The sequence below is a fragment of the Peromyscus eremicus genome, chromosome 11 (genome assembly GCF_949786415.1).
Source record: "Peromyscus eremicus chromosome 11, PerEre_H2_v1, whole genome shotgun sequence".
In the NCBI taxonomy this organism is placed as follows: Eukaryota; Metazoa; Chordata; class Mammalia; order Rodentia; family Cricetidae; genus Peromyscus; species Peromyscus eremicus.
In genome coordinates this window covers 433,533-456,076 of record NC_081427.1, presented here as the reverse complement: position 1 = coordinate 456,076, position 22,544 = coordinate 433,533, and the positions used below count along the sequence as shown (strand labels likewise).

Below are 22,544 nucleotides of genomic sequence, written 5' to 3'. Positions count from 1 at the left end.
CTTCATTAAAAATTACATTTTAAGTTTGTGAGAGTATTTGAAATCTATAAAATATACCTTCCTTAAATCAATTAAATAAGACAAGGAAGTCTAGTAGGTTAATATAGCAGTCAACACTGCAGTGAATTCCAGGTAGTTCTACAGGTAGGAAAATGGAAGTGCTCAAGGGTGACAAGACTCAATCCCAAGTAATCAAGATGGAGCGGCAGTGTATGGAAAGACAGGATTTACAGATCAGGAAACAGATGCAGGCCAACTGCCTCAACAAATATCCAGTGATATATGATTACTCTTTTCAACAGATGCTCAGAATAACTAGAAGTGGGAGATGTTGTGGAATATTAGTTAAAGATGTGTTACATTCATTTATGTTGTGGAATATTTTGTTTAATGATGCAAAGACGTGTCGCATTCAAATGTGTTGCATTTGTTTAATTCTGTGAAGCTGTGTCACTTTGCCTAAAACACCTGATTGGTCTAATAAAGAGCAGAATGGCCATTATCTAGGCAGGAGAGGGATAGGTAGAGTTGCCAGGCAGAGAGAATAGAATAAAGAGGAGCGGAAAAAAAAATAGAAAAAGACAAAAGCCCAGAGGCAAAAGGTAGACAGGATAATTTAAGAAAAAGCTGGCTAGCAACAAGCTCAGCTAAGGCCGGGCATTCAGAAGAAAGAATAAGTCTCCTTCGTGTGATTATTTGGGAGCTGGGTGGTGGACCCCCAAAGAGCAAAGTAAGAGATTAAAAAAAAAAGAAAAAAGTCAACCACATTTTGACACCTAACTTGGGGCTTGAATATCCCTAGGGCCTGAGAAAGCTGAAAAAAAAAACCAAAATAAAAACACAGATATGACTCCCTTAAGAAACTCTGCCTTACAGCAGAACACGGAAACAGCCTTTTCCACTCTAAGTGAAAAATGCCTGCCACAGTGCAGTGCACTGGCATTCCTGAAAGGAAAAACGGCGCTGGTGGCTGGCGCTGGTTACTGCGTGGGAAGGCCACGATCATGACAGAACCCAGTGGTTTAGAGCTTTATTAGGAGGGGAAGGTGGGGTGGGGTGGGGGGAGAGAGTGCCCGAGCACACAGGCTCACACGCAGAGATCACGTGGTTGTCTGCGCGACTACATGACCGCATTACCACGGGGCATGGGTCACACAGGACGTATGACCCAAAAATGACAAGGCGGAGATGACTAAGTGTCCCGCTGGGCATGCATGACCATGGGGCGTGGTTGGAATTCCTATCAATTACAGAGTTGGGGGGTTGAATGCAGTTCCTAGTCAAACACACCTCCAACTGGGCCCTGAACTTTAGGCTAGGCTCTCATGACCCTTGAAGCAGGCTGAAACAGCCATCTAAGCTGTGCAGAGGTCCTAGCTGAGCCACTTAGCAGTTTAAAGATTAATGCGGTCCAAAAAGACTAGAGATATGCAGTAAAGACAGATCCAGACGAAAAAAACTTCTAAACAGGTTACAGTATGTTTAACAATGTGTGTAGGCTTAAGAAAAGAAAAATGGATATAGACAGTCGTAGAAAGAAAGAAATAGTTTAAAAATAATAAAGTCTTGCCAGACAGTGGTGGCGCACGCCTTTAATCCCAGCACTCGGGAGGCAGAGCCAGGTGGATCTCCGTGAGTTCCAGGCCAGCCTGGGCTACAAAATGGGTTCCAGGACAGGCTCCAAAGCTACACAGAGAAACTCTGTCTTGGAAAAACAAAAAACAAAAACCAAAAATAAATAAATAAATAAATAAATAAATAAAGTCTTTAAATCAAGAAGTAAAATAATAAAAAACAAATAAGCCACATAGAGATGGGATATACACAGGGAGTCTGGATCCTGTATGTTGCTGTATTGACCTTGAATTTTTTTGATTGCTGATAAGCAAATGATGGCTGCTAAGAGACATGGAATTGAAAGAGGGACTTGCTGCAAGCTACAGGAAAATGAATGGAATTCAGCTACTATCACAAAAGCTACTACTTAGAAAGGTCAAGGACTTTTCTGAAGGTCAGGCCATGGCTTAAGAAGTCTTGGTGATATTTTAGCTTTTGTATATATATTAGCCAGTTCCTGCAATAATTTTCTTGTGTGCTATATATGCTTCCAAGAATTTCTAACAGTGCATTTACCTAAAATTCTTCTCTAGCATCCTAGACATAGCTTTGTTTCTTGTGCAAATGAAGCTGAGAGCCTCCTTTCTCTCACAGCCCAAATGGCATTCCAGAGCAACTGACTCAGAATAAAAGGGTTTTTTTGTTGTTTTTTTTTGTTTTTGTTTTTTTGGTTTTTTGCATACAAGGTGCAAAGTAGCTTTGAGACAGGTTTCCTAGCTCTGAGCAGAGTCACCCCACCCTGCCAGTATTTGGCTGCATAGGACAATAAAAGCAGTTTTATTTTAATGACTTATAGACTCTTTTACCTAACCACCTGTAATATTGTAGTTTGAGCACATTTATTATAAACTAGTAATTTTTTACCTAACCACTTATAAGAATATATTTTGAGCACATAAATTCCCTTCCTGATTTATTCCAGGCCTTATCTAACCTCACCTCCTCTATTCACTCTCCTTTTGGATTGCAAATTAAGCTGGCTATCACAGCTCTTGTAGATACCTTGGAAGCTTTGCACTATATTGTCAGGTCAAGCTGCTGGTAGGAGAGAGACCAGTTTCAGATGAGGAGGGAAGGAACCAAGATGGAGAAGAATGAGGTTGAAGATGAGGACGAGGATAGAAAAGGGTTAGTTATAAGAAGACAGAAGGAGAAGAGACAGAAAGGAGCTAAATCGAATAGAATTGAAGCTGTGTAGCTATAATCTCAGAGGAATAAAGTAGACAGATGAAGGCACATGGTGTACTTAGATCATTTTCCCAAAGAATACCCCTGCCGTTAGTAACATCTTTTCTGGGCCCTGGGAAGGAAATTAAAGAGGCTGGACCTAAATAATTTCTGAAAGGGACTGCTGAAATAATCCAACCTAGATAGATTAAGAATGCCTTAACTTTAGTTATGATAGAAAGTAAATTATGTATAAAACTTTGGATTCACTAAGATAGGATAGATAATGGAGTATTTTCTCTAAATTTGCCAGACACAAATAGACTGGACATTGTGAATGTAATCCTTGATAATTGTTCTTATTGTATATAATTTTACTATGTTAAAGGTAAAACCTTTAATTTGTATTTAGAAAAGAAGGGGGAAATATTGTGGAATATTAGTTGAAGATGTGTTACATTCATTTATGCTGTGGAATATATGTTTAATGATGCAAGTATGTGTTGCATTCTTTCATGTTGTATTTGTTTAACAATGTGAAGCTGTGCTACTTTGCCTGCCTAAAACACCTGAGTTTTGATCTAATAAAGAGTTGAACAGCCAACAACTAGGCAGGAGAAAGGATAGGTGGGGATGGCAGGCAGAGAGAATAAATAGAAGGAAAACAATGTGAGGGAGGAGTGAGAACACCAGGTGCCAGCCACCCAGCTACACAGCAAGCCACAGAGTAAGAAATAAAGAAAAGTTATACAGAAATAGAAAAAGGTAAAAGCCCAGAGGCAAAAGGTAGATGGGATAATTTAAATTAAGAAAATCTGGCTGGCAACAAGCCAAGCTAAGGCCAGACATTCATAAGGAAGAATAAGTCTCTATGTGATTATCTGGGAGCTGGGTGGTGGGCCCCCAAAGAGCAAAGAATAAGAGTGAAAAACAACAACAACAACAAAAAACAACTACAGAGAGAGGTCTTAACCAGTAATGCAGTACTTTTGTCACTCAGCACTGACTTCAAATTGTGGACTGTGTGCAAACCTGGGCAGTCTTTCTATAGCATGAAGGAGAAAAAGGTCTCATATTAGGACACAATAAAGCACATTCTATTATAGAAAAAAATGACTAATTGAACTTATTTGTTCTTTGAAGCACTGTTATGAAAGTGAAAAGGCAATCAATCAATGGATTGAGAGGAAGGTCTTAGATCTAAAATCCACATATAATTTGTATGATACAACACCAAAAAGGGAGACCAGCCCATTAAACAACAGGATGGGCAGGCTTTAAAGTACCTCAAGAGAAGATACACAAATGGCCAACACTGTATCAAAACCCTTAAGGAAGAGGCAAGGTAAAGTTATAAACATACCCATGAGAGGAATTAGGATTAAGAGGACTGAGGATACCAGGATTGGGAAGATATGGCTCAGGAGCTGCTGGCCCCAGCATGAATGGTTCTAGGAAGCTCATCGTGGAGTAGAAGACATCGAATTAAAACTTATAAGCAAGTCTCTGGTGCATATTAAGTTCACACAGTGTGAGAAGTTCTGACATCCTGGTAGGTATAGTGGCCTAATCAGGCTCCTGAGCACTGGCATATCATAAGAGCCAAGTGACTGACTGCTCCTCCTCACAGGTGCTGTGGATGTCTAGCTTTCTTGTTTATATCTGATTTTTTTCCTATGCTCTGAGAAAAAATGAAATTCAAACTGCAATTATGGCTAGACTCAACTTAGATCCATTAACTTTTCCTTTTGTAATTCCATAGTCCAAATACACAGTATTCAAAGCCAATACTATAAGCATCACAAGTCCATGCTGAAGCCAGAGCCTGCCTAAACCATGGAGCCTTCACTGTGCTGAGCAGCGCACCTTGGGAATAATGAAGGTCAGCCTCATGTTCCTTTTGGCTGGAGTTCGTGCTCCCAGGAGGATTGCTTAGGTCCCACTCACACTCAGCAATGAGGTTCAAGACAGCCTCATCATCAGCATCCATAACCAAGCATTTCTTAGCCGAAGTACCAGCACATCTGGTTCTGGAGTGGTGTGGTCTGCAAGGAAAAAGAGAAGTCTTCAGTGTCAGCAGGCCTATGTGTATTACAGCCTGCAGGAGACCCTCACACATCTCTTGGGAAGAGTTTAGTGGTAGGATGGCTCTCATTACGAAGTAACCTGGAAGAGGGACTTACCTAGCACAACTGACAACCAATAGCGAAGTCATGAGCTGCCACCAATCGTATTATCCCAGCATTAAACAGAAGTCCACTAGAATTAGCTATGAAAACAAAAGTTCTAGAATATTCCTCTGTTCCTATAATCTTCTAACAGAGTAAAATTCAACTTGTTCGCTGGGCAGTGGTGGCACACGCCTTTAACCCCAGCACTTCGAGGCAGAGGCAGGCGGATCTCTGTGAGTTCAGGGCCAGCCTGGGCTACAGAGTGAGATCCAGGACAGGCACCAAAGCTACACAGAGAAACTCTGTCTCAAAACAAACAAACAAACAAACAAACAAACAAACAAACAAAATCAATTTGTTCTTTCCTTGGAACATCCACAAGAAATACATGTGATCAAGAAAGTTAAAAGACTACATGTTCCTGATGCTTATATTTACCCACAGCTGAGTGAGGCATGACTAACAGGGCCTTTAATTTTTGGGTTCCATATATGTAAGGCATTAAACTAACTGAACAGAGACTTCAGGGATCACATATGACAAAGAAGAGAATTCAAAGAAATGGTTCAGAATTGCCACCAAACAATGACAACCTCAATGAGCAAAAACAATACATCCGAACTCTGGTGGATCTCCACTACTCTGCTGCAGTCCTCACCAACAGGCAAACAGGTAAGTGACCTGCCTGCAGGCTGGACCGCTGCCATCCACTGGATTCTGCTCCCCCGAGACCTACTCAGCCACCCAACCCCATCTCATTATCCTCCCCATGGCCAGCCTTTCCCTGCAACTCCAACAAACTCCATAGGCACAGGTACAGCCCATATCAGTCTGAAGAACAGGTGAGTGACTGGCCTCTCACCTAAGGTGTCCCAATCTCCAGACCCTAAACCTCAGGGCAAATCCTGTGGCTCCTCCCCCCCCCCCCCCCATCTCAGCACCAGCAAGACTGCTTGGCCTTGCCCCCAACTCTGGTGCAACTCCACTGCTCTGGTACAGTCCCCACCAACCAGCTAGCAGGTGAGTGACCTGCCTGCCAGCTGAACCACCACCACCCACTGGATTCTGTTCCCCCAAGACCCACTCTACTGCCCAACTCTACCTACCTCATCATCCTTCCTGTGGCCAGCCCTGCCCTACAACTCCAGCAGACTCCATAGGCACAGGTACAGCCCACACTAGTCAGAAGAGCAGACTCTATAGGCCCAGAAGACTTTATCTTTACAGGAGGCCAAGCTGGATCTGGGCACCCAAGGCCCCAAAAACATCAGCAGAGACACCTTACTGACCCCAAGACTTGATAATCACCAGAACTCTTGGCCACTTAGGCCAGAAGTCAAGAGAGGAAACAGAAAACAAAAGAACAAAACACCCATCCAACAAAGAAAAATGCAAGAATCAATACCTAGACCTATAACCATCCCAAATCCAGATGCCTAAATGCCAGTGTAAGAACACACTCAATAACAGAAAGGGCAATATGGCACCACCAGAATCCAGTGATCCTACAACAGCAAGACCTGAATGTTCTTTTTTTTTTTATTAATAAATAAAATAAAGAGATTTATTCCTTTAATATGTGTGTTGGGTATGCGTGCCTGTGTGCAAGTACCATGGAGTGTAGAAGAAAGTGTTGAATTGGATTCCATGGAGCTGTAGTTAGAGGTGGTTGGGAGCTGCTTAACATGGGTCCTGGGAACCCAACTCAGCTCTTCTGCAAGAGCAGCACTTAGCTGCTGATTCATCTCTTTAGCTCACAGGTGGACTGCAACTTGGAAAAGACCTCCAAACACACGCAGTTCACTTTGAAAATGGTTCAGCCAAGGGACAAGTTGCCTGGGTTTAGAAAGTAGCTCTCCAAGCTGTTCATTAAAGGAATACTGGGGGAGCTGATCGTTCACTATCCAGTAGTTTCCTCTTACCTGTGGCTTTGCTCTTTCTGGTTTTAATCACTGTAGTCAACCAAGCCCATCCATCAGTTTTGTGGTTCTTTTTCATAGTACATTTTTTTGTTAGGTTTATACACAAGTATTTCTTTTTTTATGTGTACTGATGGAAACATACACTATGATTTCTTAATTCATTGAGTTGTTTATTTATGTCTGCCCAGATGACTGTCTCTTTCCTTCTGCCTCCTTGCAGTTCCCCTGCTGTACCTTTTTGCTGTGTAAATTATTATTAAATTGCTCTTACAGAGTTAGAGAGTAGTGGGGCTGGAGAGATGGCTCTGAGGTTAAGAGCACTGGCAGATCTTCCAGAGGTCCTGAGTTCAATTCCCAGCAACTACATGGTGGTTCACTACCATTTACAATGAAATCTGGTGCTCCTTTGTAGCATGCAGGCAGAACACTGTATACATAGTAAATAAATAAATCTTTTTTAAAAATGAGAAAGTAGTGATTCCCAGGGGCTAGGAGGGAGGGGGCAGGGAAGAGTGAAGAAGGATAGGTCAAGGAGTGAAAACATACAGTAAGACCTAAACATTCTAACACAGCTGAAGCACAAGAAAATGACCTTAAAAGTAAGTTTAAGAAGATGATAGCCGGGTGGCGGTGGCTAACGCCTTTAATCCCCGTACTCAGGAGGCAGAGCCAAGCAGATCTCTGTGAGTTTGAGGCCAGCCTGATCTATAGAGCGAGATTCAGGACAGGCACCAAAACTACACAGAGAAACCCTGTCTCAGGGGAAAAAAAAAAAAAAGATGATAGAGGTCCTTAAAGAGGAAATTAAAAACTCCCTTAACGAAATCGAGGAAAAGACAAACAAAAAGTTGGAAGAAATCAATAAATCCCCTAAAGAATGCCAAGAAAGCCAAGAAAAAAAAAAAAAAAACAAAAAAACAATCAAACAAGTGAAGGAAATGGTTCAAGACCTGAAAATGAAATAGAAGCAATAAAGAAAACACAAACAGAGGGAATTCTGGAAATGGAAAACCTTGGTAAGCAAACAGGAACTACAGATGTAAGCATCACCAACAGAATATAAGAGATGGAAGAGAGACTTTCAGGCGTTGTAGATACGCTAGAGGAAATAGATTCATTGGTCAAAAAAAATGTTAAATCTAAAAGATTCCTAACATAACATCCAGGAAATCTGGGACACTATGAAAAGACCAACCTAAGAATAATAGGAATAGAAGAAGAATCCTAGCTTAGAGACACAGAAAATATATACAACAAAATCACAGAAGAAAACTTTCCCAACCTAAAGAAGGACATGCCTATAAAGGTACAAGAAGCTTACAGAACACCAAACAGGTGGGACCAAAAACAAAAACAAAAAAACCCCACCAGTCCTCCTGCCACATAATAATCAAACCACTAAATACACAGAATAAAGAAAGAATATTAAGAGCTACAAAAGTAAAAGGCCAGGTAACATATAAAGGCAGACCTATCAATATTACATCTGACTTCTCAATGGAAGCTCTAAAAGCCAGAAGGGCCTGGACAGACATCATACAGACACTAAGAGACCATGGATACCAGCCAGCACAGACTACCATACCCAGCAAAACTTTCAATCACCACAGATGGAAAAAACAAGATATTTCATGACAAAACCAGATTTAAACAATACCTATCCACAAATCTAGCCCTAGAGAAGGTACTAGAAGAAAACTCCAACCGAAAGAAGTTAGCTGCACCCATGAAAACACATGTAATAGATAATCACATACCAGTAAAACCCAAAGAAGGGAAACACACATAAATGCACACTACCACCACCAGCAGCAACAACAAATAACAATAATTAACAATCACTGGTCATTAATATCTCTTAATATCAATGGACTCAATTTGCCCATAAAGAGACAAAAGCTAACACAATGGATATAAAAACAGAATCCATCCTTCTGCTGCATACAAGAAACATACCTCAACTTCAAAAACAGACATAACTCAAAGTAAAGGGTTGGGAAAAGTTTTTCCAGTCAAATGTGTAGGGAAAAGGGGCTGGCTAGAGAAACCCACCCTGACCCTGGAGCGTAGAATTAGGGAAGGATGGCTCAGATAAAGCCAGTGAGAGAAACACAGTTTAGCTCAGATCAGAGCCATCTCTGCCCCTGTCCAACTGACTTGTGAAATCAACCAATCACAGAGCAGGACAGTAGAATCCTGGCCCCAGGGCCCACGACCAGGGAAAGAAACACAGCCTGTGTTTGGGACCTGAGCCAGAGAAATGAACACTTTATCCCCAAACCCAGAACCCAGGAAATATGCCCTGAATCTGAAACTAGTAACAAAATAACACCCTTGGCCCCTAGAATCAGAGTCAGTGAATGAAATGTGCCCTGGCCTTAGAGGTAGTGTCAAAAAGCCAAGAAAGGCCAGTGAAAGAAACACAGTTTGGCCCAAATCCCTGGGCAGAAAATAAACTAACCAATCACAGTTGACTCTGCCCCCTAGACATCCTATATAAACTGCCCTGCCAGGTCAGTTGTGAGCTGTTCTCTCCACCCTGGTAGAAGCAACTACTCTCCTGGACTCCTCCTTCCCAAATAAACGTCTTTCTCAAAAGAGTCTTGGGTGAAGACCTTCATTGACAGCTGAACAGAAGAACCTTGCTGGAACGTCCCATAGTGGACTGAGCAAGGGGGAGCTGAACAGAAGAACCTTGCTGGGATGTCCCATAGTGGACTGAGTGAGAAAGAGCTGGTAACACTGAGCCAAAGATTGTGGCTCTCCAGGAGAGGAGCAGGATTGCTGTGTCCTGCGGGGAGACCATCCCCCATTACACCAGGTATATCCTGACTTTCCCGAACAGTCAGGATACCCTTCCTTGCTGAAGCAGTTTCAGGCCTGACTCTCCCGAGAAGTCAGAAAACCTTCCTTTCCAAGGCTGGGCTGTTTCTTTGCAGTCCCAGCCATCAGAGCTGTGCTAAACAGCTCCAGGTGTCCAGGACATCTTCAGGGCAAGAGCTCTTGTTCTAAGTAGTTCGAGGTGTCCGGGATACCTCGCCCTCTAGGGCTGAACTGTGTCCTTGCAGTTTCAGCCATCAATTTACTAACATTTTGGTGCCGAAACCGGGGACACCAAGCCCAGAGTTTTTGCAGTTTACTTACAGTAGTAATTAGTCCAAAGATGTTAATAAAACACTTTAAATACCAATAGTCTAAACATACCAATTAAGAGAAACAGATTTAAAATAATAGATTTATACACACACACACACACATACAAAGACCAACAAAAAAGATCCACTTATATGTTGTTATAGAGATTTCTTGTCATTCCCTCAGGCTGTGCCTTGCCCTGAGACTCTGTTTTATAAGTAGCATTTTTCTCCATTTTGAAGATGAAGGAGGATTCTACACCTTGATGCACACATAAACAATACCATCTGTCTGGTGCCACCCACAAGACACAGATCTATAAATAATTCATCCCTAAAAGTAGAAAGGGTACCACCTATAAATTTATTACCACCCATAAATTATCAAAGCAAATTGGGACAGTAGGAACACATTGGCATATGATAATACTATCAGGAAAGCTAGGCCCAAGAACTTACCAGACTGAAGAAAGGGTGCAACACACTCCAGCTGAACCACACACGGAGGAGGACACCTAACAGACAGCAATGGTCCACTGACCTGCCATGACTCCTCTGGATGATGAGTTAAGTGACTGACAGGCAGAGAACTCCCAACTTTCCTAGGAACTTTAGCTTAGCTCAATCCCATTATAAATGTGACCTACACAAATTGTAATGTTACATAGTCTATGGTCCTGCTCTTTGCTTCTATAACTCCTACAATCCCACATCTCATTTTAATAAAGTCTTTTGTTGTTGTAGAGGGACACGGTCTTTCTACATAGCCCTAGCTACCCTCGAACTCACTATGTAGATCAGGGCAGCCTTGAACTTACAGAGCTCACCTGCCTGTGCCTCTGAAGTGCTGGGATTAAAGGCGTGTGCCACCACTCCCAGCTCATTTCTAGAACTTCATAAAACTCTGACCTTGCAGCCTGACTCTACATAGCACCTCCAGCAGGGTGCATTATCTTATTCCCACAGAGACTCTTTCTGCATCTCTACTGGCTTCCTACCTTCTGCCTCTCCAGCCTCTTCAAAACTAATCTCTGATGTAGTAGCATCTTTAACTCTTTGTAGCCATTCTGTAACCTACATTTATTTATATATATATACAGATGCACACACACACACACACACACACATACACACACACACAGAAAGAGAGATATTTACTGTGTGATGTGTGCCTTGACAACTAATATTAGTAATTAAGGGTGAATAAAAGAATTTGTGTTTTCCTTGGCTAGCCTACTTGAGAAAATGGGACTACTTCACAAATTGCTGTTATATCTTATAAGTTTATTGTTATTCAATAAATTCTAACATTATGGAAAGACATAAACATGTTCTATGTTTCTGACAAATTGTGCGCACACATTGTCTCAAAGAAACCTACTTCAAAGATAAAGAGACAAACAGCCTACAAGTAAATTTACCCATAGATACAGACCATCAAAGTGGAGAGGAAGAATCAAGCCAGGAGTACAAATTAAGACTTTGACAATGAAGAAACATCAGGCATTTGATAGGAAAGACATATATAAAATAACATTTATATATGTCCCAGAAAATATGTGCTACCTTAAAAATTTTATATACAAAATGCTGCAAAGGAAATTAAGCAATTTTATTTTGTGTGTATCTGTGAGCACTTATTTGCCACAGCATACATATGGAAGTGACAAAATGACTTTCAGGAATCTGTTTCTCTCTTCTACCTTGTGCATTCCAGAGATGGAACTCAAGCTGTCAGTTTTTGCAGTAACCACCTTTATCCAAGGAGCTACCAAATGAACAATTTGTAAATGATATTTGTTTTTAAGACTATTTTGTTACATGTGGTAGGCGGTTCCTTGAACCTTACTAATTTAACTTACATTGTACTTTTAATGGAGATTGATTAATCAGTTATAGTTTTTTAATTATTTGCAGAGCAAATATTGTTGACTTCTTAGCCATATCTACCAGATGTTATAGGCAATTAATATTGGCAAGTACCATAAGCAGTGTCAGAATAATGAAAATGTGGCCCATCGACACGATGGAATATCATTCATTTAGTAATTTGTGTAGTTTTATTTTTCTTTTTTATGGATTTCTACTGCCACTGATAAACTGAGAATATCTTCAAAAAGAAAAAAAACAAAAGGGAAACAGCCTTAAACCAGTGAAAAGGAAGTTGGATATCCCAGACACAGAGTTCAGCAAGGAGTATGATAAGAGAGTAGGGGCTACAACTGAAACATCAAGATTAAAATATATAAAAGATGAAAATTTGCAGAGAAAGGCTGGAAGTCCTTTCTTGCCTGGGCTTCATGTAATGAATACATCATATATAATGAATACATCATATGCAAGAAAGGTCTGCGATGTAAAACCTGGTAGAGGTAGGTACTATGTAAATGTCAGATAAGGGGTCATGGGACTCTTCTTCTGGAGTGCATGCTTTCCTCATGCTCATGAGCCTACTTTTCTTTCATAATAAACTCCCTATTTCTAACCATGTGTTCTGGTATAATTCCTTGCACTAGGGTATAAGAATCTGTACAGGGCTGAAGAGAGATGGCTCAGCCATTAAAGGCTAGGCTCACAACCAAAATGTGAGGATTTGTACACTGGAAGTACCCAGTGACTCAAGTTCTCACCTGTAACATAAGCAGTGCCAGAAGGGGTGTTACGTACAGAAGACGTGTCCTAACATGTCCAATGGTGGGATTGCAAACTTATACAGCCACTATGGAAATCAGTGTGGTGGTTCTTCGGGAAGCTGGGAATAGATCTACCCATTATATCACTCTTGGGCATACACACAAAAGACTCTACATCCTACTACAGAGATATTTGCTTATCATGTTCATTGCTGCTTATCTATAATAGGCAGAAATTGGAAACAGCCTAAATGTCCATCAACTGAAAAATGAATAAAGAAAATGTGGTACATCGACACAAAGGAGTATTATTAGCTGTTAAGAAAATGAAATTTGCAGGTAAATGGATAGTGCAAAAAAAAAAAAATCACCCTAAGTAAAGTAATTCAAACCCCAAAAGGCAAATACTGTATGCTTTCTCTTAAATGTGGATGTTAGCTTGTAAGCCCTTGATATGTATCCTACAACCCACATGATCACAGAGGTTAGGAAACCAATAAGGGATGAGAAGGGAAGAGAGGATCTCCCAAAGATGAAATAGAACACATTGTTATGGGAAGACAGGGAGAAGACTGGAGTGGGAGGATTAAACAGGCCTGGTGATAGAAGGGAAGGGTAAAGGAGGGACAACTAACACTAAAAGCCATTTGAGGAGCTGTATGAAAATCTGCTACTGAAGAAGTTTTCTGAAATATATGTGTGTTGGATAGCTTTATGTCCACTTGACACAAGCGTAAGTCATCTGAGAGGAGGGAACCTCAATAAAGAATATGCCTCCACAAGATCAGGGGTGTAGGCTAGCCTGTAGGGCATTTTCTTTATTAGTGATTGATAGGGGAGGGCCCAGCCCACTGTGGGTGGTGCCATCCCTGAGCTGGTGGTCCTGGTTCTATAAGAAAACAGGCTGAGAAGGGAACCAGTAAGCAGCACTCTTCATGGCCTTTGCATCAGCTCCTGTCTCCAGGTTCCTGCCCTGTTTAAGTTTTTGCCTTGACTTCCTTTGTCAATCGACTGTCACCTGCAAGTATAAACTGAAATAAACCTTTTCCTCCCCAAGTTGCCTTGGACATAGTGCTTCATCACAGCAACAGAAACTCTAACTATGGCAATATACATATATGAAAGGAAAGCAAATTTTAAAAACAAAAAGAAAATATTTTCTCCATAAACTACAGATTGAGGTCAAGACATGAGGCTGATATGCTAATGTTCTCCCTTAGTGCCGTAATGTGAACAGCAAAATAAAGGGAAAAACGACCCAAGAGACACCAAGAGATCCAAAATGCAATGTTCTGTGGTATGGCTGTCTACACAGCAGCTATCTTGCTCGAAATGGACTGGCAGTATTGAAGGAACATCTGAAGAAACCAAGAGACAGACTGTACCTACCACCACCCACCAGAGCCCCAATCAGTACTGCGGACTTCTTCCATCTGCTACGCACACTTGTCGCTCAGGGACAGTTGGCACATAGACACTCATGCCTGATGGCTGAATGTCCTGTCAACAGGCAAGTTTGAAATCCATCTGAGTAGAACCACATCAGTCCATACCTTCCAACTGTTAAAGCTGAGCAGCTCTGCTTTGAGTCCAGTGAATCCTCTGAAGCAAAATGAAGTTGAGAAGCCTTCCGCTCACTCTCTCTCACAGGACGGTCATCTAAAGAGAAAATTCCCAAGAACTATAGAGAACAGGGCCAGATGATTGCCATGTTCTTCATGAGTGTGGACACACCTAGTTCCCCAACTCTAGAGTTCATAATACAGGGCTGACTCAGACCACACACTCTCATCAGCAAATGGCATGCATCTTCCTGGAATGATGAGCTCTGGTGGCTACACTTAGCTTCCCAACAATACCAAGTGCAATGCCAAGAGGCTATCCTATGCCCTCAAAGCTTACTGTCCATGAGCTACTACTGTAATAGGCGGATGCCCTTGTAAAAGTAGGACACATGTGAGGTGCACACACATTTGAGACGTGCTTCTTAAATGTTTATTAAACATGTGCATGCCAGACACTGGATGAGTCTTGTCACATAAGCAAACTAAAGGGTCTGCATAGATGAGTCTGAAACATACTGAAGAAGACTGAGACTACGTGAGTTTGCTCTTCAGGGGGAACTAAGTCCTCAGAATCTTAATGCTGGAACGCAAAGACAGAGGAGAAATTCCAAATGTCCCAAATAGAGATCTGAGGCCTCAGAAGGCCTTGATCAAGAGTTCCTGGAACCTCTTACATAAATACCTGAGGATGAGGAGGCCCTCGCTCTTGGAACTTTCCCATTTTATCACATCATTCATGTTAGACATGTGGTTAAGTTCCCATGCTATCTCCTAAACGGTATTTACCCTATGGAATAAAATTATAGAAAATAGTAAAAAGTGAGGGAAAACCTCACAATGTTGTATCATTACATGTCTTTTCTCTAGACTAGCAGGATGCATCTAAGCTGAGCTACCTTCCCCTCAGAGGCAGTACAAATCCTGGACTATTCCACCAGAACTCAAACGCAAAACTTCTAAAGCCAATAAAGTTCATCCCCTTCCACATCCTTTCCTGCAGCAGGAAATGTATAGGATTAATGTATCCTATAACCCCCAGGCTACTCTTTTGCTACTTCCTCTACAACCTATCCAGAGCCTTCCAAATTCCCACCTACAACCAGAACCAAGCCCCTCTGCAGGCCCTGTATAGGATCAAGAAGCTCCTCTTCTAGCATCTGCTGATCCAGAGCCTTTAGACAGGATTTTCTCAATGACTATGACTTCAGTAACATCCCTTTGCTGTATGAAAATACCTCTTACATTCTTTCTCCATATAAACTCTTTATGATTCTGATCTAAACTTTCTTGGCAAGGGGAAGGCAGTGAGTTAAAACTGAAGAATCTCAAGATTACTCATAGTTGTAATGCTTCTAAAAACAAAGCCAAACTCAACTGTTTATAAGTTACTTAAACAGTCAAATAAAGAATAGAGCATAGGCACTTATCCCTCCCAACTGTCTTCAGATTAAACATAGAAATTCCAAGTATGTTTTAACTAAACAGTGTGCTCTGGGCACATAGCCCATCTGCTCAGCACTTGTGGTCTAACAGTGTCCATGCCCTCAAAAGGTCTACAGTACACACCTGTGCTTTTGTCAAAACTGAACTGTATGTAGGACATGGGGTTTCTCATGAGGACTGGAACATTAGTGTCAGTGCTCACAATGTGCTGGAGCTGGGCTCTCTGGATCAATACACAGAAGGTGCAGGCACTAAGCACTCTCCAGCCTTTGACCAACAACTGTACTTTGAGGCTAGAGACACATGGTCGCCACTGCAGGGGCAATGGACTACCAGCCACAAATGAGACAGGTCTGCCCACCATTGCTACCGGCCCATTCTGCCCTAGGAGCTGAGCTCTTATGGAAATGAAACCTGCTGGGCTAGGAAAGGCTAGCTCATTTACTCAGGGCTATTACGTGAGGTCCTCAAATCACCTTCAGAGGATTGAAGAATACACTTCCAACTGAGTTACTAAACAGGTGACTTCTGGTAATAGCTAAATTATAGCTGACCAGAGAAAGGACTGCTTTGCAAGGACTAATGCGTCCCCAATAATTTATACTGTTACAGAAGGATGAAATAAAAGGAACATGTGCTTTCATGCTGCTAAATTCTTCTGTTATCTCTAGAAACATCTTCAAGATACAGAGAAAGGGAGTTTAAGGTATCAGAACACCATTTACACATGAAAGACTAGTTCATGACCAAAACATTCTAGTCCTTGGCACTAAGACATGACAGCCCAGATTGTATGGATGAATTCAATTTGATGTTTCCTCATAAACGCTCTTGACCTACTGATAAACCCACAGGACAGGGTTTACATAGTGCCCATCTCCCAGGGCTGAAGAGTGGCTGTGCAAGGCTGGCATGCAGACTATCTATGGGAAGGTTGACTGACAATGTCTCTCCTGCATTTATGTACTGGGTATAAAACCGAGGCTGACTCAGATCTGGCCAACCCATGCCTGTCTACATACAAGGGTCAGGCAGAATTACCTAGAGAAGCTTGTAGACACTCAAGCCACACCAGTCTCTTTTTGCTACTGTTAACTGAAAAATAGCATCTACTTTTTAAAATTATATCTAATTTATGAATATATTTATGTGTATGAGTGTGGGTGCAATTGTATCACAGTGCATATGTGGAGGTCAGAAAATAACTTGCAGCAGTCAGTTCTCTCTTCCCACCATGTGGTTACTGGGAATTAAATCAGGTCATCAGACTTGGTAGCAAGTATCTTTACTCACCCTTACCCACTGACCCAAAGACTGGCATCTAAACTTTACTTTTTCCAAAAGACTTTGAATGGCATCTTTGCTTGCAGGCATTTGCTATAAAGGAAAAGTAGTCTATTTTTCTAATATTTCTAATAGACCTTCAGTGGTTCTATTACTTTGATGACCCTCTGGGTTTAGAAGGGCAAGGTTTCCAATGGCCATTATGACAGGAGGTCTGATCCCGATAACAACAGAAATGCCAGGAAATGGTTACAAGCTCCTTGTCTTACAAGAAACTATCCTGGGAACTTAAAGATATGAACTCAGGAATGGCCTGTAAATTTGGCATTTTGCTGCTGCTGTTGGTGGTGGTGGTGGTGGTGGTGTGAGTGTGTGTGTGTGTGTGTGTGTGTGTGTGTGTGTGTGTATTACATGTGCTTGCTAGTGCATGTACATGTATGTGTGCATGTGGGGGTCAAATGTAAACTGCCCTTGGGTGTCTTTTCTCAGGAGCTATCCATCTTGGTTTTTGACATAAGGCCTCTCACTAGGCCTGGAACTTGGTGATTAGGCTGGGCTGGTTGGCTAGAAAGACTGAGCCAGTGAGGATGAAGGATATCCCAGAGCTAACAGGGATTTAGGCCATCAGTGCAAGAACAAAGCTTCAGTTTCCATCAGGGAAAAACAGCAAAACCTATCCAGGAGCATAAAAATGACTCCACTGCATGAGGATGTGAGTACAATGGCTCCTCCACCTACCTAGCTGTCGGAGCTTGGGGAGCATATGCACAACAAATAGGCGATAGTCAGACTCATTCTTCACAACGGGGTTAAGCCGGAAGTCCACATCCTGGAGCTCTGTCAGGGAGTGGAGCCTAAATACTTCTGCTAATGAAGAAATACAGTTGTAGTAGAGATTGAGATTCTCTAAGAAGACCAGATGCTGAATGCCCTATTAATAAGAAAATATCTCAATTAGTGCATCATGAAAAATAAAACATTGGTAGGAGCTAACCAATTTAAACACACTTAAAATGAACACATACTATTCTCAGAAAAAACTAACAATGCAACATGTTTTCTTTTGTAAAGTTCTATGTTTCATATAGGACAGCAACCATATGGGGTGTCTGAATACGGGTCTGTGAGTCCCAATAGCAGTAAGCACAGATACTCTCTCCTGAGTGCTCAGTTATGAATCAAGCTATATAATTTACACAATTTCATTTACTCTGCACACACCCAGATCAGGAGGCTAATGTTTAGGGTTTGAGAGAGGAGCCAACCCTTGATTTAGCCAAAGCTGGAGCTTGTACCTGAGTCAGACTCTGAAACCAATGTTAAGAATGATCTCTACCAAGTAACATCTTCCCAGGTAATGACATGTTTCTTTCAAGGTAAGGCCCTCCTCTCTGAATTGAGCCATAAGTAGTGTTTATACAAACTTCCCACATGCGTCACTTTGGGGGACTCCTTACTTTCTCATCATGACTGGGCACCTGCAACGAGCCTCAAATTCACATTTGCCATTGAGGGTTGAAGGCTAATGCCAGGCCATGAATAGACATAAAGTACAGAAAGAGGAAACACAGCAGATGAAAGGATGAAGAGGGATGGGCATGCACACTTTAGTCTTTGGGATCTTGTTTCACTCCATTTAAAGATAATCCATTGCTGCAAGCTGCAGGAAAACATAATGGAATTCAGCTACTATCACAAAAGCTACTACTTGGAAAAGTCAAGGACTTCTCCAAAGGTCAAGCCATGGCTTAACAAGTCTGGTGATAATTTAGCTTTTGTGTATGTGTGTGTGTGTGTGTGTGTGTGTGTGTGTGTGTGTGTGTGTGTATTAGCTGGTTCCTAAAATGATTTTCTTGCGTGCCTATCAAGCATCCACCAAGGCCATACAAAATAATACTTGTCTCCTAGGTCAGGAGGATAGCTTTATTTCTTGTGCAATTTAGGATGAGACCCTCCTTTCTTATACAACCTTACTAACAGACCCCTAACTTCTTACCTAACCACTTCTAAGAATGTAGACTAAGCACATAGATCCCCTTTTGATATACTAACCGGTCATTAGCACTCAGTTGACTTCCTCTTTTACCACTCCCATTTTGGGTTGTAAAAGACCTGACAGTCACTACCTGAGGAAAATTCTTACCTATCTTTATGACCCCATAGAATTCAAACCTGGTGACTTTGCTAGGCCAGAGGATTGCTATTGCTTGGGTTTATAACTGGATTCTAGAGAGACTTAGAGAGAACTGAGAAAATTAGGAGACAGAGAAGAAAAGAGAAGAACTAGATGGGTAAGAACTTGAGAGGAACAAACTGAGTTGGGGAAGAACTAGACTGAAGGGCGAGAAGAGAGTAATAGAGGAACAAGATGGAAGATGAGGAACAGCCAGATGGGGAAGAACAAGATGAGGAAGACAAGATAGAAAGAAGGAGATGAGAGAGGAGCTAAGATGGGAAAGAACTAGGTGGATGAGAACCTAGATGGGGCAGAACTAAGATGAGAGAATTAAGATAGACCTTAGAGGGGACAGCAGGTTAATGTAGGGAGAAATCAAGCAAGAAAGGAGCTAGACATGAGAGCAGAATAGAAGCTGTACAGAGAGAGAACTGACTCAGAAGAATAAAGTGTATGGACTAAGGAGTTTCGTGTACATAGATTCCTTTCTTTCATTAAAGATTAATTATCAGCTGGTTGTAGATTCTTCCCAGACCCTGGGAGGGGACTATCGAGGGACTGGACCCCCATAGTCATCGATAATCCATCTTCTTTAGAAATCCATTACTTTGGTATTCAAAGTAGGTTAAAGATAGAATGGGATGGGTAAGGCACTTAGCTTTAGATGAACAGTAGTGACAACATTAACACAATCATTCTAAATGTACAGTTTATAAGCATTCTTTTACAGCTTCAAAACATGTTGCATTTTTTTAACCATTAAAGTATGTTCCTCTGATACTGATAGTGATAAATTTTAACAAGCCTAAAACGCACCTCAAGACTAACTAAGGAGTTACGTGAGAGATCTAAGGATTTTAGAGCTGTCAAACGCATCAGAGAGTTCCCCAGGTGAGTAATCTTCTCTTGGTATGTTCCAGGAATAGACAGAGATCGAAGCTCAGCTAAAAATAGAAAATTGTAAGATTTTAATCCTTTTTAAAATTGAAAATAGTATAATAGAAAATTCAATTTGGTGGGATTATTTTAGAAACACAGCAGATACTGTCAGACACTCTGCTTGACCAAAGTGATTAGGCTGTCCTAGGTCCACCAGTGCACTTCCTATAAATCAAAGGTTAGCAAGAATTCCCTGCCCTCAGTGTCTGCTCACCTTCATCCCTCATCCCCCAGTGCAAGATTCTGCTCCCTCTTTTCCTCTCAGTAATGGTCCATCTATGGATCTCTGCCTGTCACTTGTCAGCTAAAACATCTACTTCCTGATATCATACTGGGAACAGAATCTTCTTTCTTCACACTGCAAAACCGTACTGCAACAGGGCCTGAGCCCATCTCAACAGCCTTGAATAGTGTCTTCGTTAATGTTCTTGATTTTTTTTGTTTGTTTGTTTTTGAGGCAAATCTAGGCAGCCAAGGATGGCCTTTAATGCCAGATCTTCTTGCTTTAGACTCCTATGTGCTAGGATTACAGGTATGCACCTCTACTTCTTAGCAGGTTCAAGGACAGCCAGGGTTACATAGAGAGACTTTGTCTCCAAAAGAATCAACAAATGAATGAATAAATAAATAATAAATAATGTGGAAAGTAGGCTGAGCACTAGCATTCTCCACTGTCTGCTTCCTAACTGCAAATGCAAATGTGAGCAGCAGGCTTACACTCTAGCCACTAGGCCTTCCTCACTTGACTTTTATCTCCTCCAACTGTGAGTCAAAATAAACCTTTTCTCTTTTAAGTTGCTTCTTATCAGGTATTTCATACAGGAAATTTAAAAAACAACTAATATACTCTCTTAGTAAATAACAAAATCACTAGACAGAAAATCCTCTGACTAAAATGAACACTACCAGCCAAGAAGATCAACCTGATACTCATTCCATCCAACAGCACACTTTTCAAGTGTACTTGGAACACTCTCTAATAGAAAGCAGATTCAGGGTCATTGAACAGGGAGGCAGAGGCAGGCGGATCTCTGTGAGTTCGAGGCCATCCTGGTCTACAGAGTGAGTTCCAGGAAAGGCGCAAAGCTACACAGAGAAACCCTGTCTTCAAAAACCAAAAACTAAAAAAAAATAAAAATAAAAATAAAAAAAGGGAAAAATTTAAAAACAATGGAGACAAATCAACCAACCCAAAAGTAGTGTATTGAAATAATCAATAACAATCATAAATCTCCAACATGACTGAAAAACAAAGCCAGATTACCAGCCTCATTCATGAAAATGGGGATATCCTTACAGACCCCCCACAAGCATTAATAAACTAGTAAGAGAATACAGACATCTCTATATACATATGCTTGACAACTAAGAAAAAACATGTATTCAGTTAAAAGAAAAAAAAAGTAACACAAATTCACTCAGGTGAAACCACAATAATTTAAAAAACAGAATTTTGGAAAAGTCCATGAAAAAAAAGTCAAAAAATCAGCACAAATTCTACACTAACTCTTGCACAAAACATGAGGCCCTGATGTCCAAACCATATAAAAACAGACCTGCATCCCTCAGAAACACAAATACAAAAACCCTCAACGAAATACCACGTAGGAACCCAAGAAGGCAGAGAAGGAAGCTGCTGAGAAAAACGGGGCGCTAGCCCAGCCTGAGCCCCGCAGCACCTCCAAACCGGGCCGGGCCCACAGGCTCCCAGGGACCGCAGCCACGCCCTCCCCACCCCACCCCCTCAACCGGCCAAGACCGTCTTCGGCGAAGCGGCGTCCGCACTGAGGCACAACTGCCAGACCAGGCAGGCCTCCCGCGGGAAACCCTGAACCCCAGGTGTCGGTCCCACACGTACCCAGGTCCCGGTGGGGACCCAGGCCGCTGCGCTCCCGGACAGTCTCCTCACACAAAACCAACCGCTGTCCTGGCGCCATGTTTTCAAACTGGACGCCCTCGCGCGGCGCCTGCGCAGTGTGGCGAAGTGGATGGCCAGGACCAACTCTGCAAGGGGCGGACCCCGGAGGGGGAGGGCGGAGCATGGGCTGAATCCAAAACTTTCTCTGAGGCAGTTTCACCCACGCCACCCTCACCGGCTGTATGCAACCTCACCCTGCTCTGGACCCTCCCCAAGACAGCCCCATTGGGCACAGTGTGGTCTGTAGTAGCAGCTGCTAGTGCCGCGGGTATTCGCGTCCACTCCCACTTCCGTTCACCCCCCCCACCCGCCCCCTCTCCTGAGATTCCCTCTTACACAGACCCTAGGATGCTGCTCTTGCCTTCCACCAGTTTCCTTCACAGAGAGGCTTCTATTAGTCCTCACCCTGTGGTTGGAGAGACAGGCAGGGTGCAAAAGTTTCACAGTGTTCCCCTGCCTAGGACACATTGAAAGTCCCTTCATCAAACATGGGGTCTACTGAGTAGAACTTTGTCCATCTAGTTGACTTCCAGGCAGTGAACAGATAGATACCTAAATTTTTCAGAAGCAAAATA

The 22,544-nt window shown here is 42.0% G+C and overlaps 1 protein-coding gene across 3 annotated transcripts in view; it reads right to left on the bottom strand.

The window, feature by feature from the left end:
* The window catches only part of Cep72 (centrosomal protein 72), a 36,456-nt gene extending 14,443 nt beyond the window's left edge, over window positions 1–22,013 (bottom strand). For all 3 annotated transcript variants that reach the window (XR_009382001.1, XM_059276119.1, XM_059276120.1), the window contains exons 1-5: window positions 21,910–22,013; window positions 19,929–20,056; window positions 17,675–17,867; window positions 14,198–14,303; window positions 4,651–4,829 (exon numbers count right to left, since the gene is read on the bottom strand). Coding sequence is in view for 2 of the 3 variants with exons in the window: in XM_059276119.1 (XP_059132102.1) it covers window positions 4,651–4,829; window positions 14,198–14,303; window positions 17,675–17,867; window positions 19,929–20,056; window positions 21,910–21,988 (685 nt within the window). In the remaining variant the exon portion in view is untranslated. The remainder of the gene's footprint in view (window positions 1–4,650; window positions 4,830–14,197; window positions 14,304–17,674; window positions 17,868–19,928; window positions 20,057–21,909) is intronic.
* Window positions 22,014–22,544: the final 531 nt, after the last annotated feature.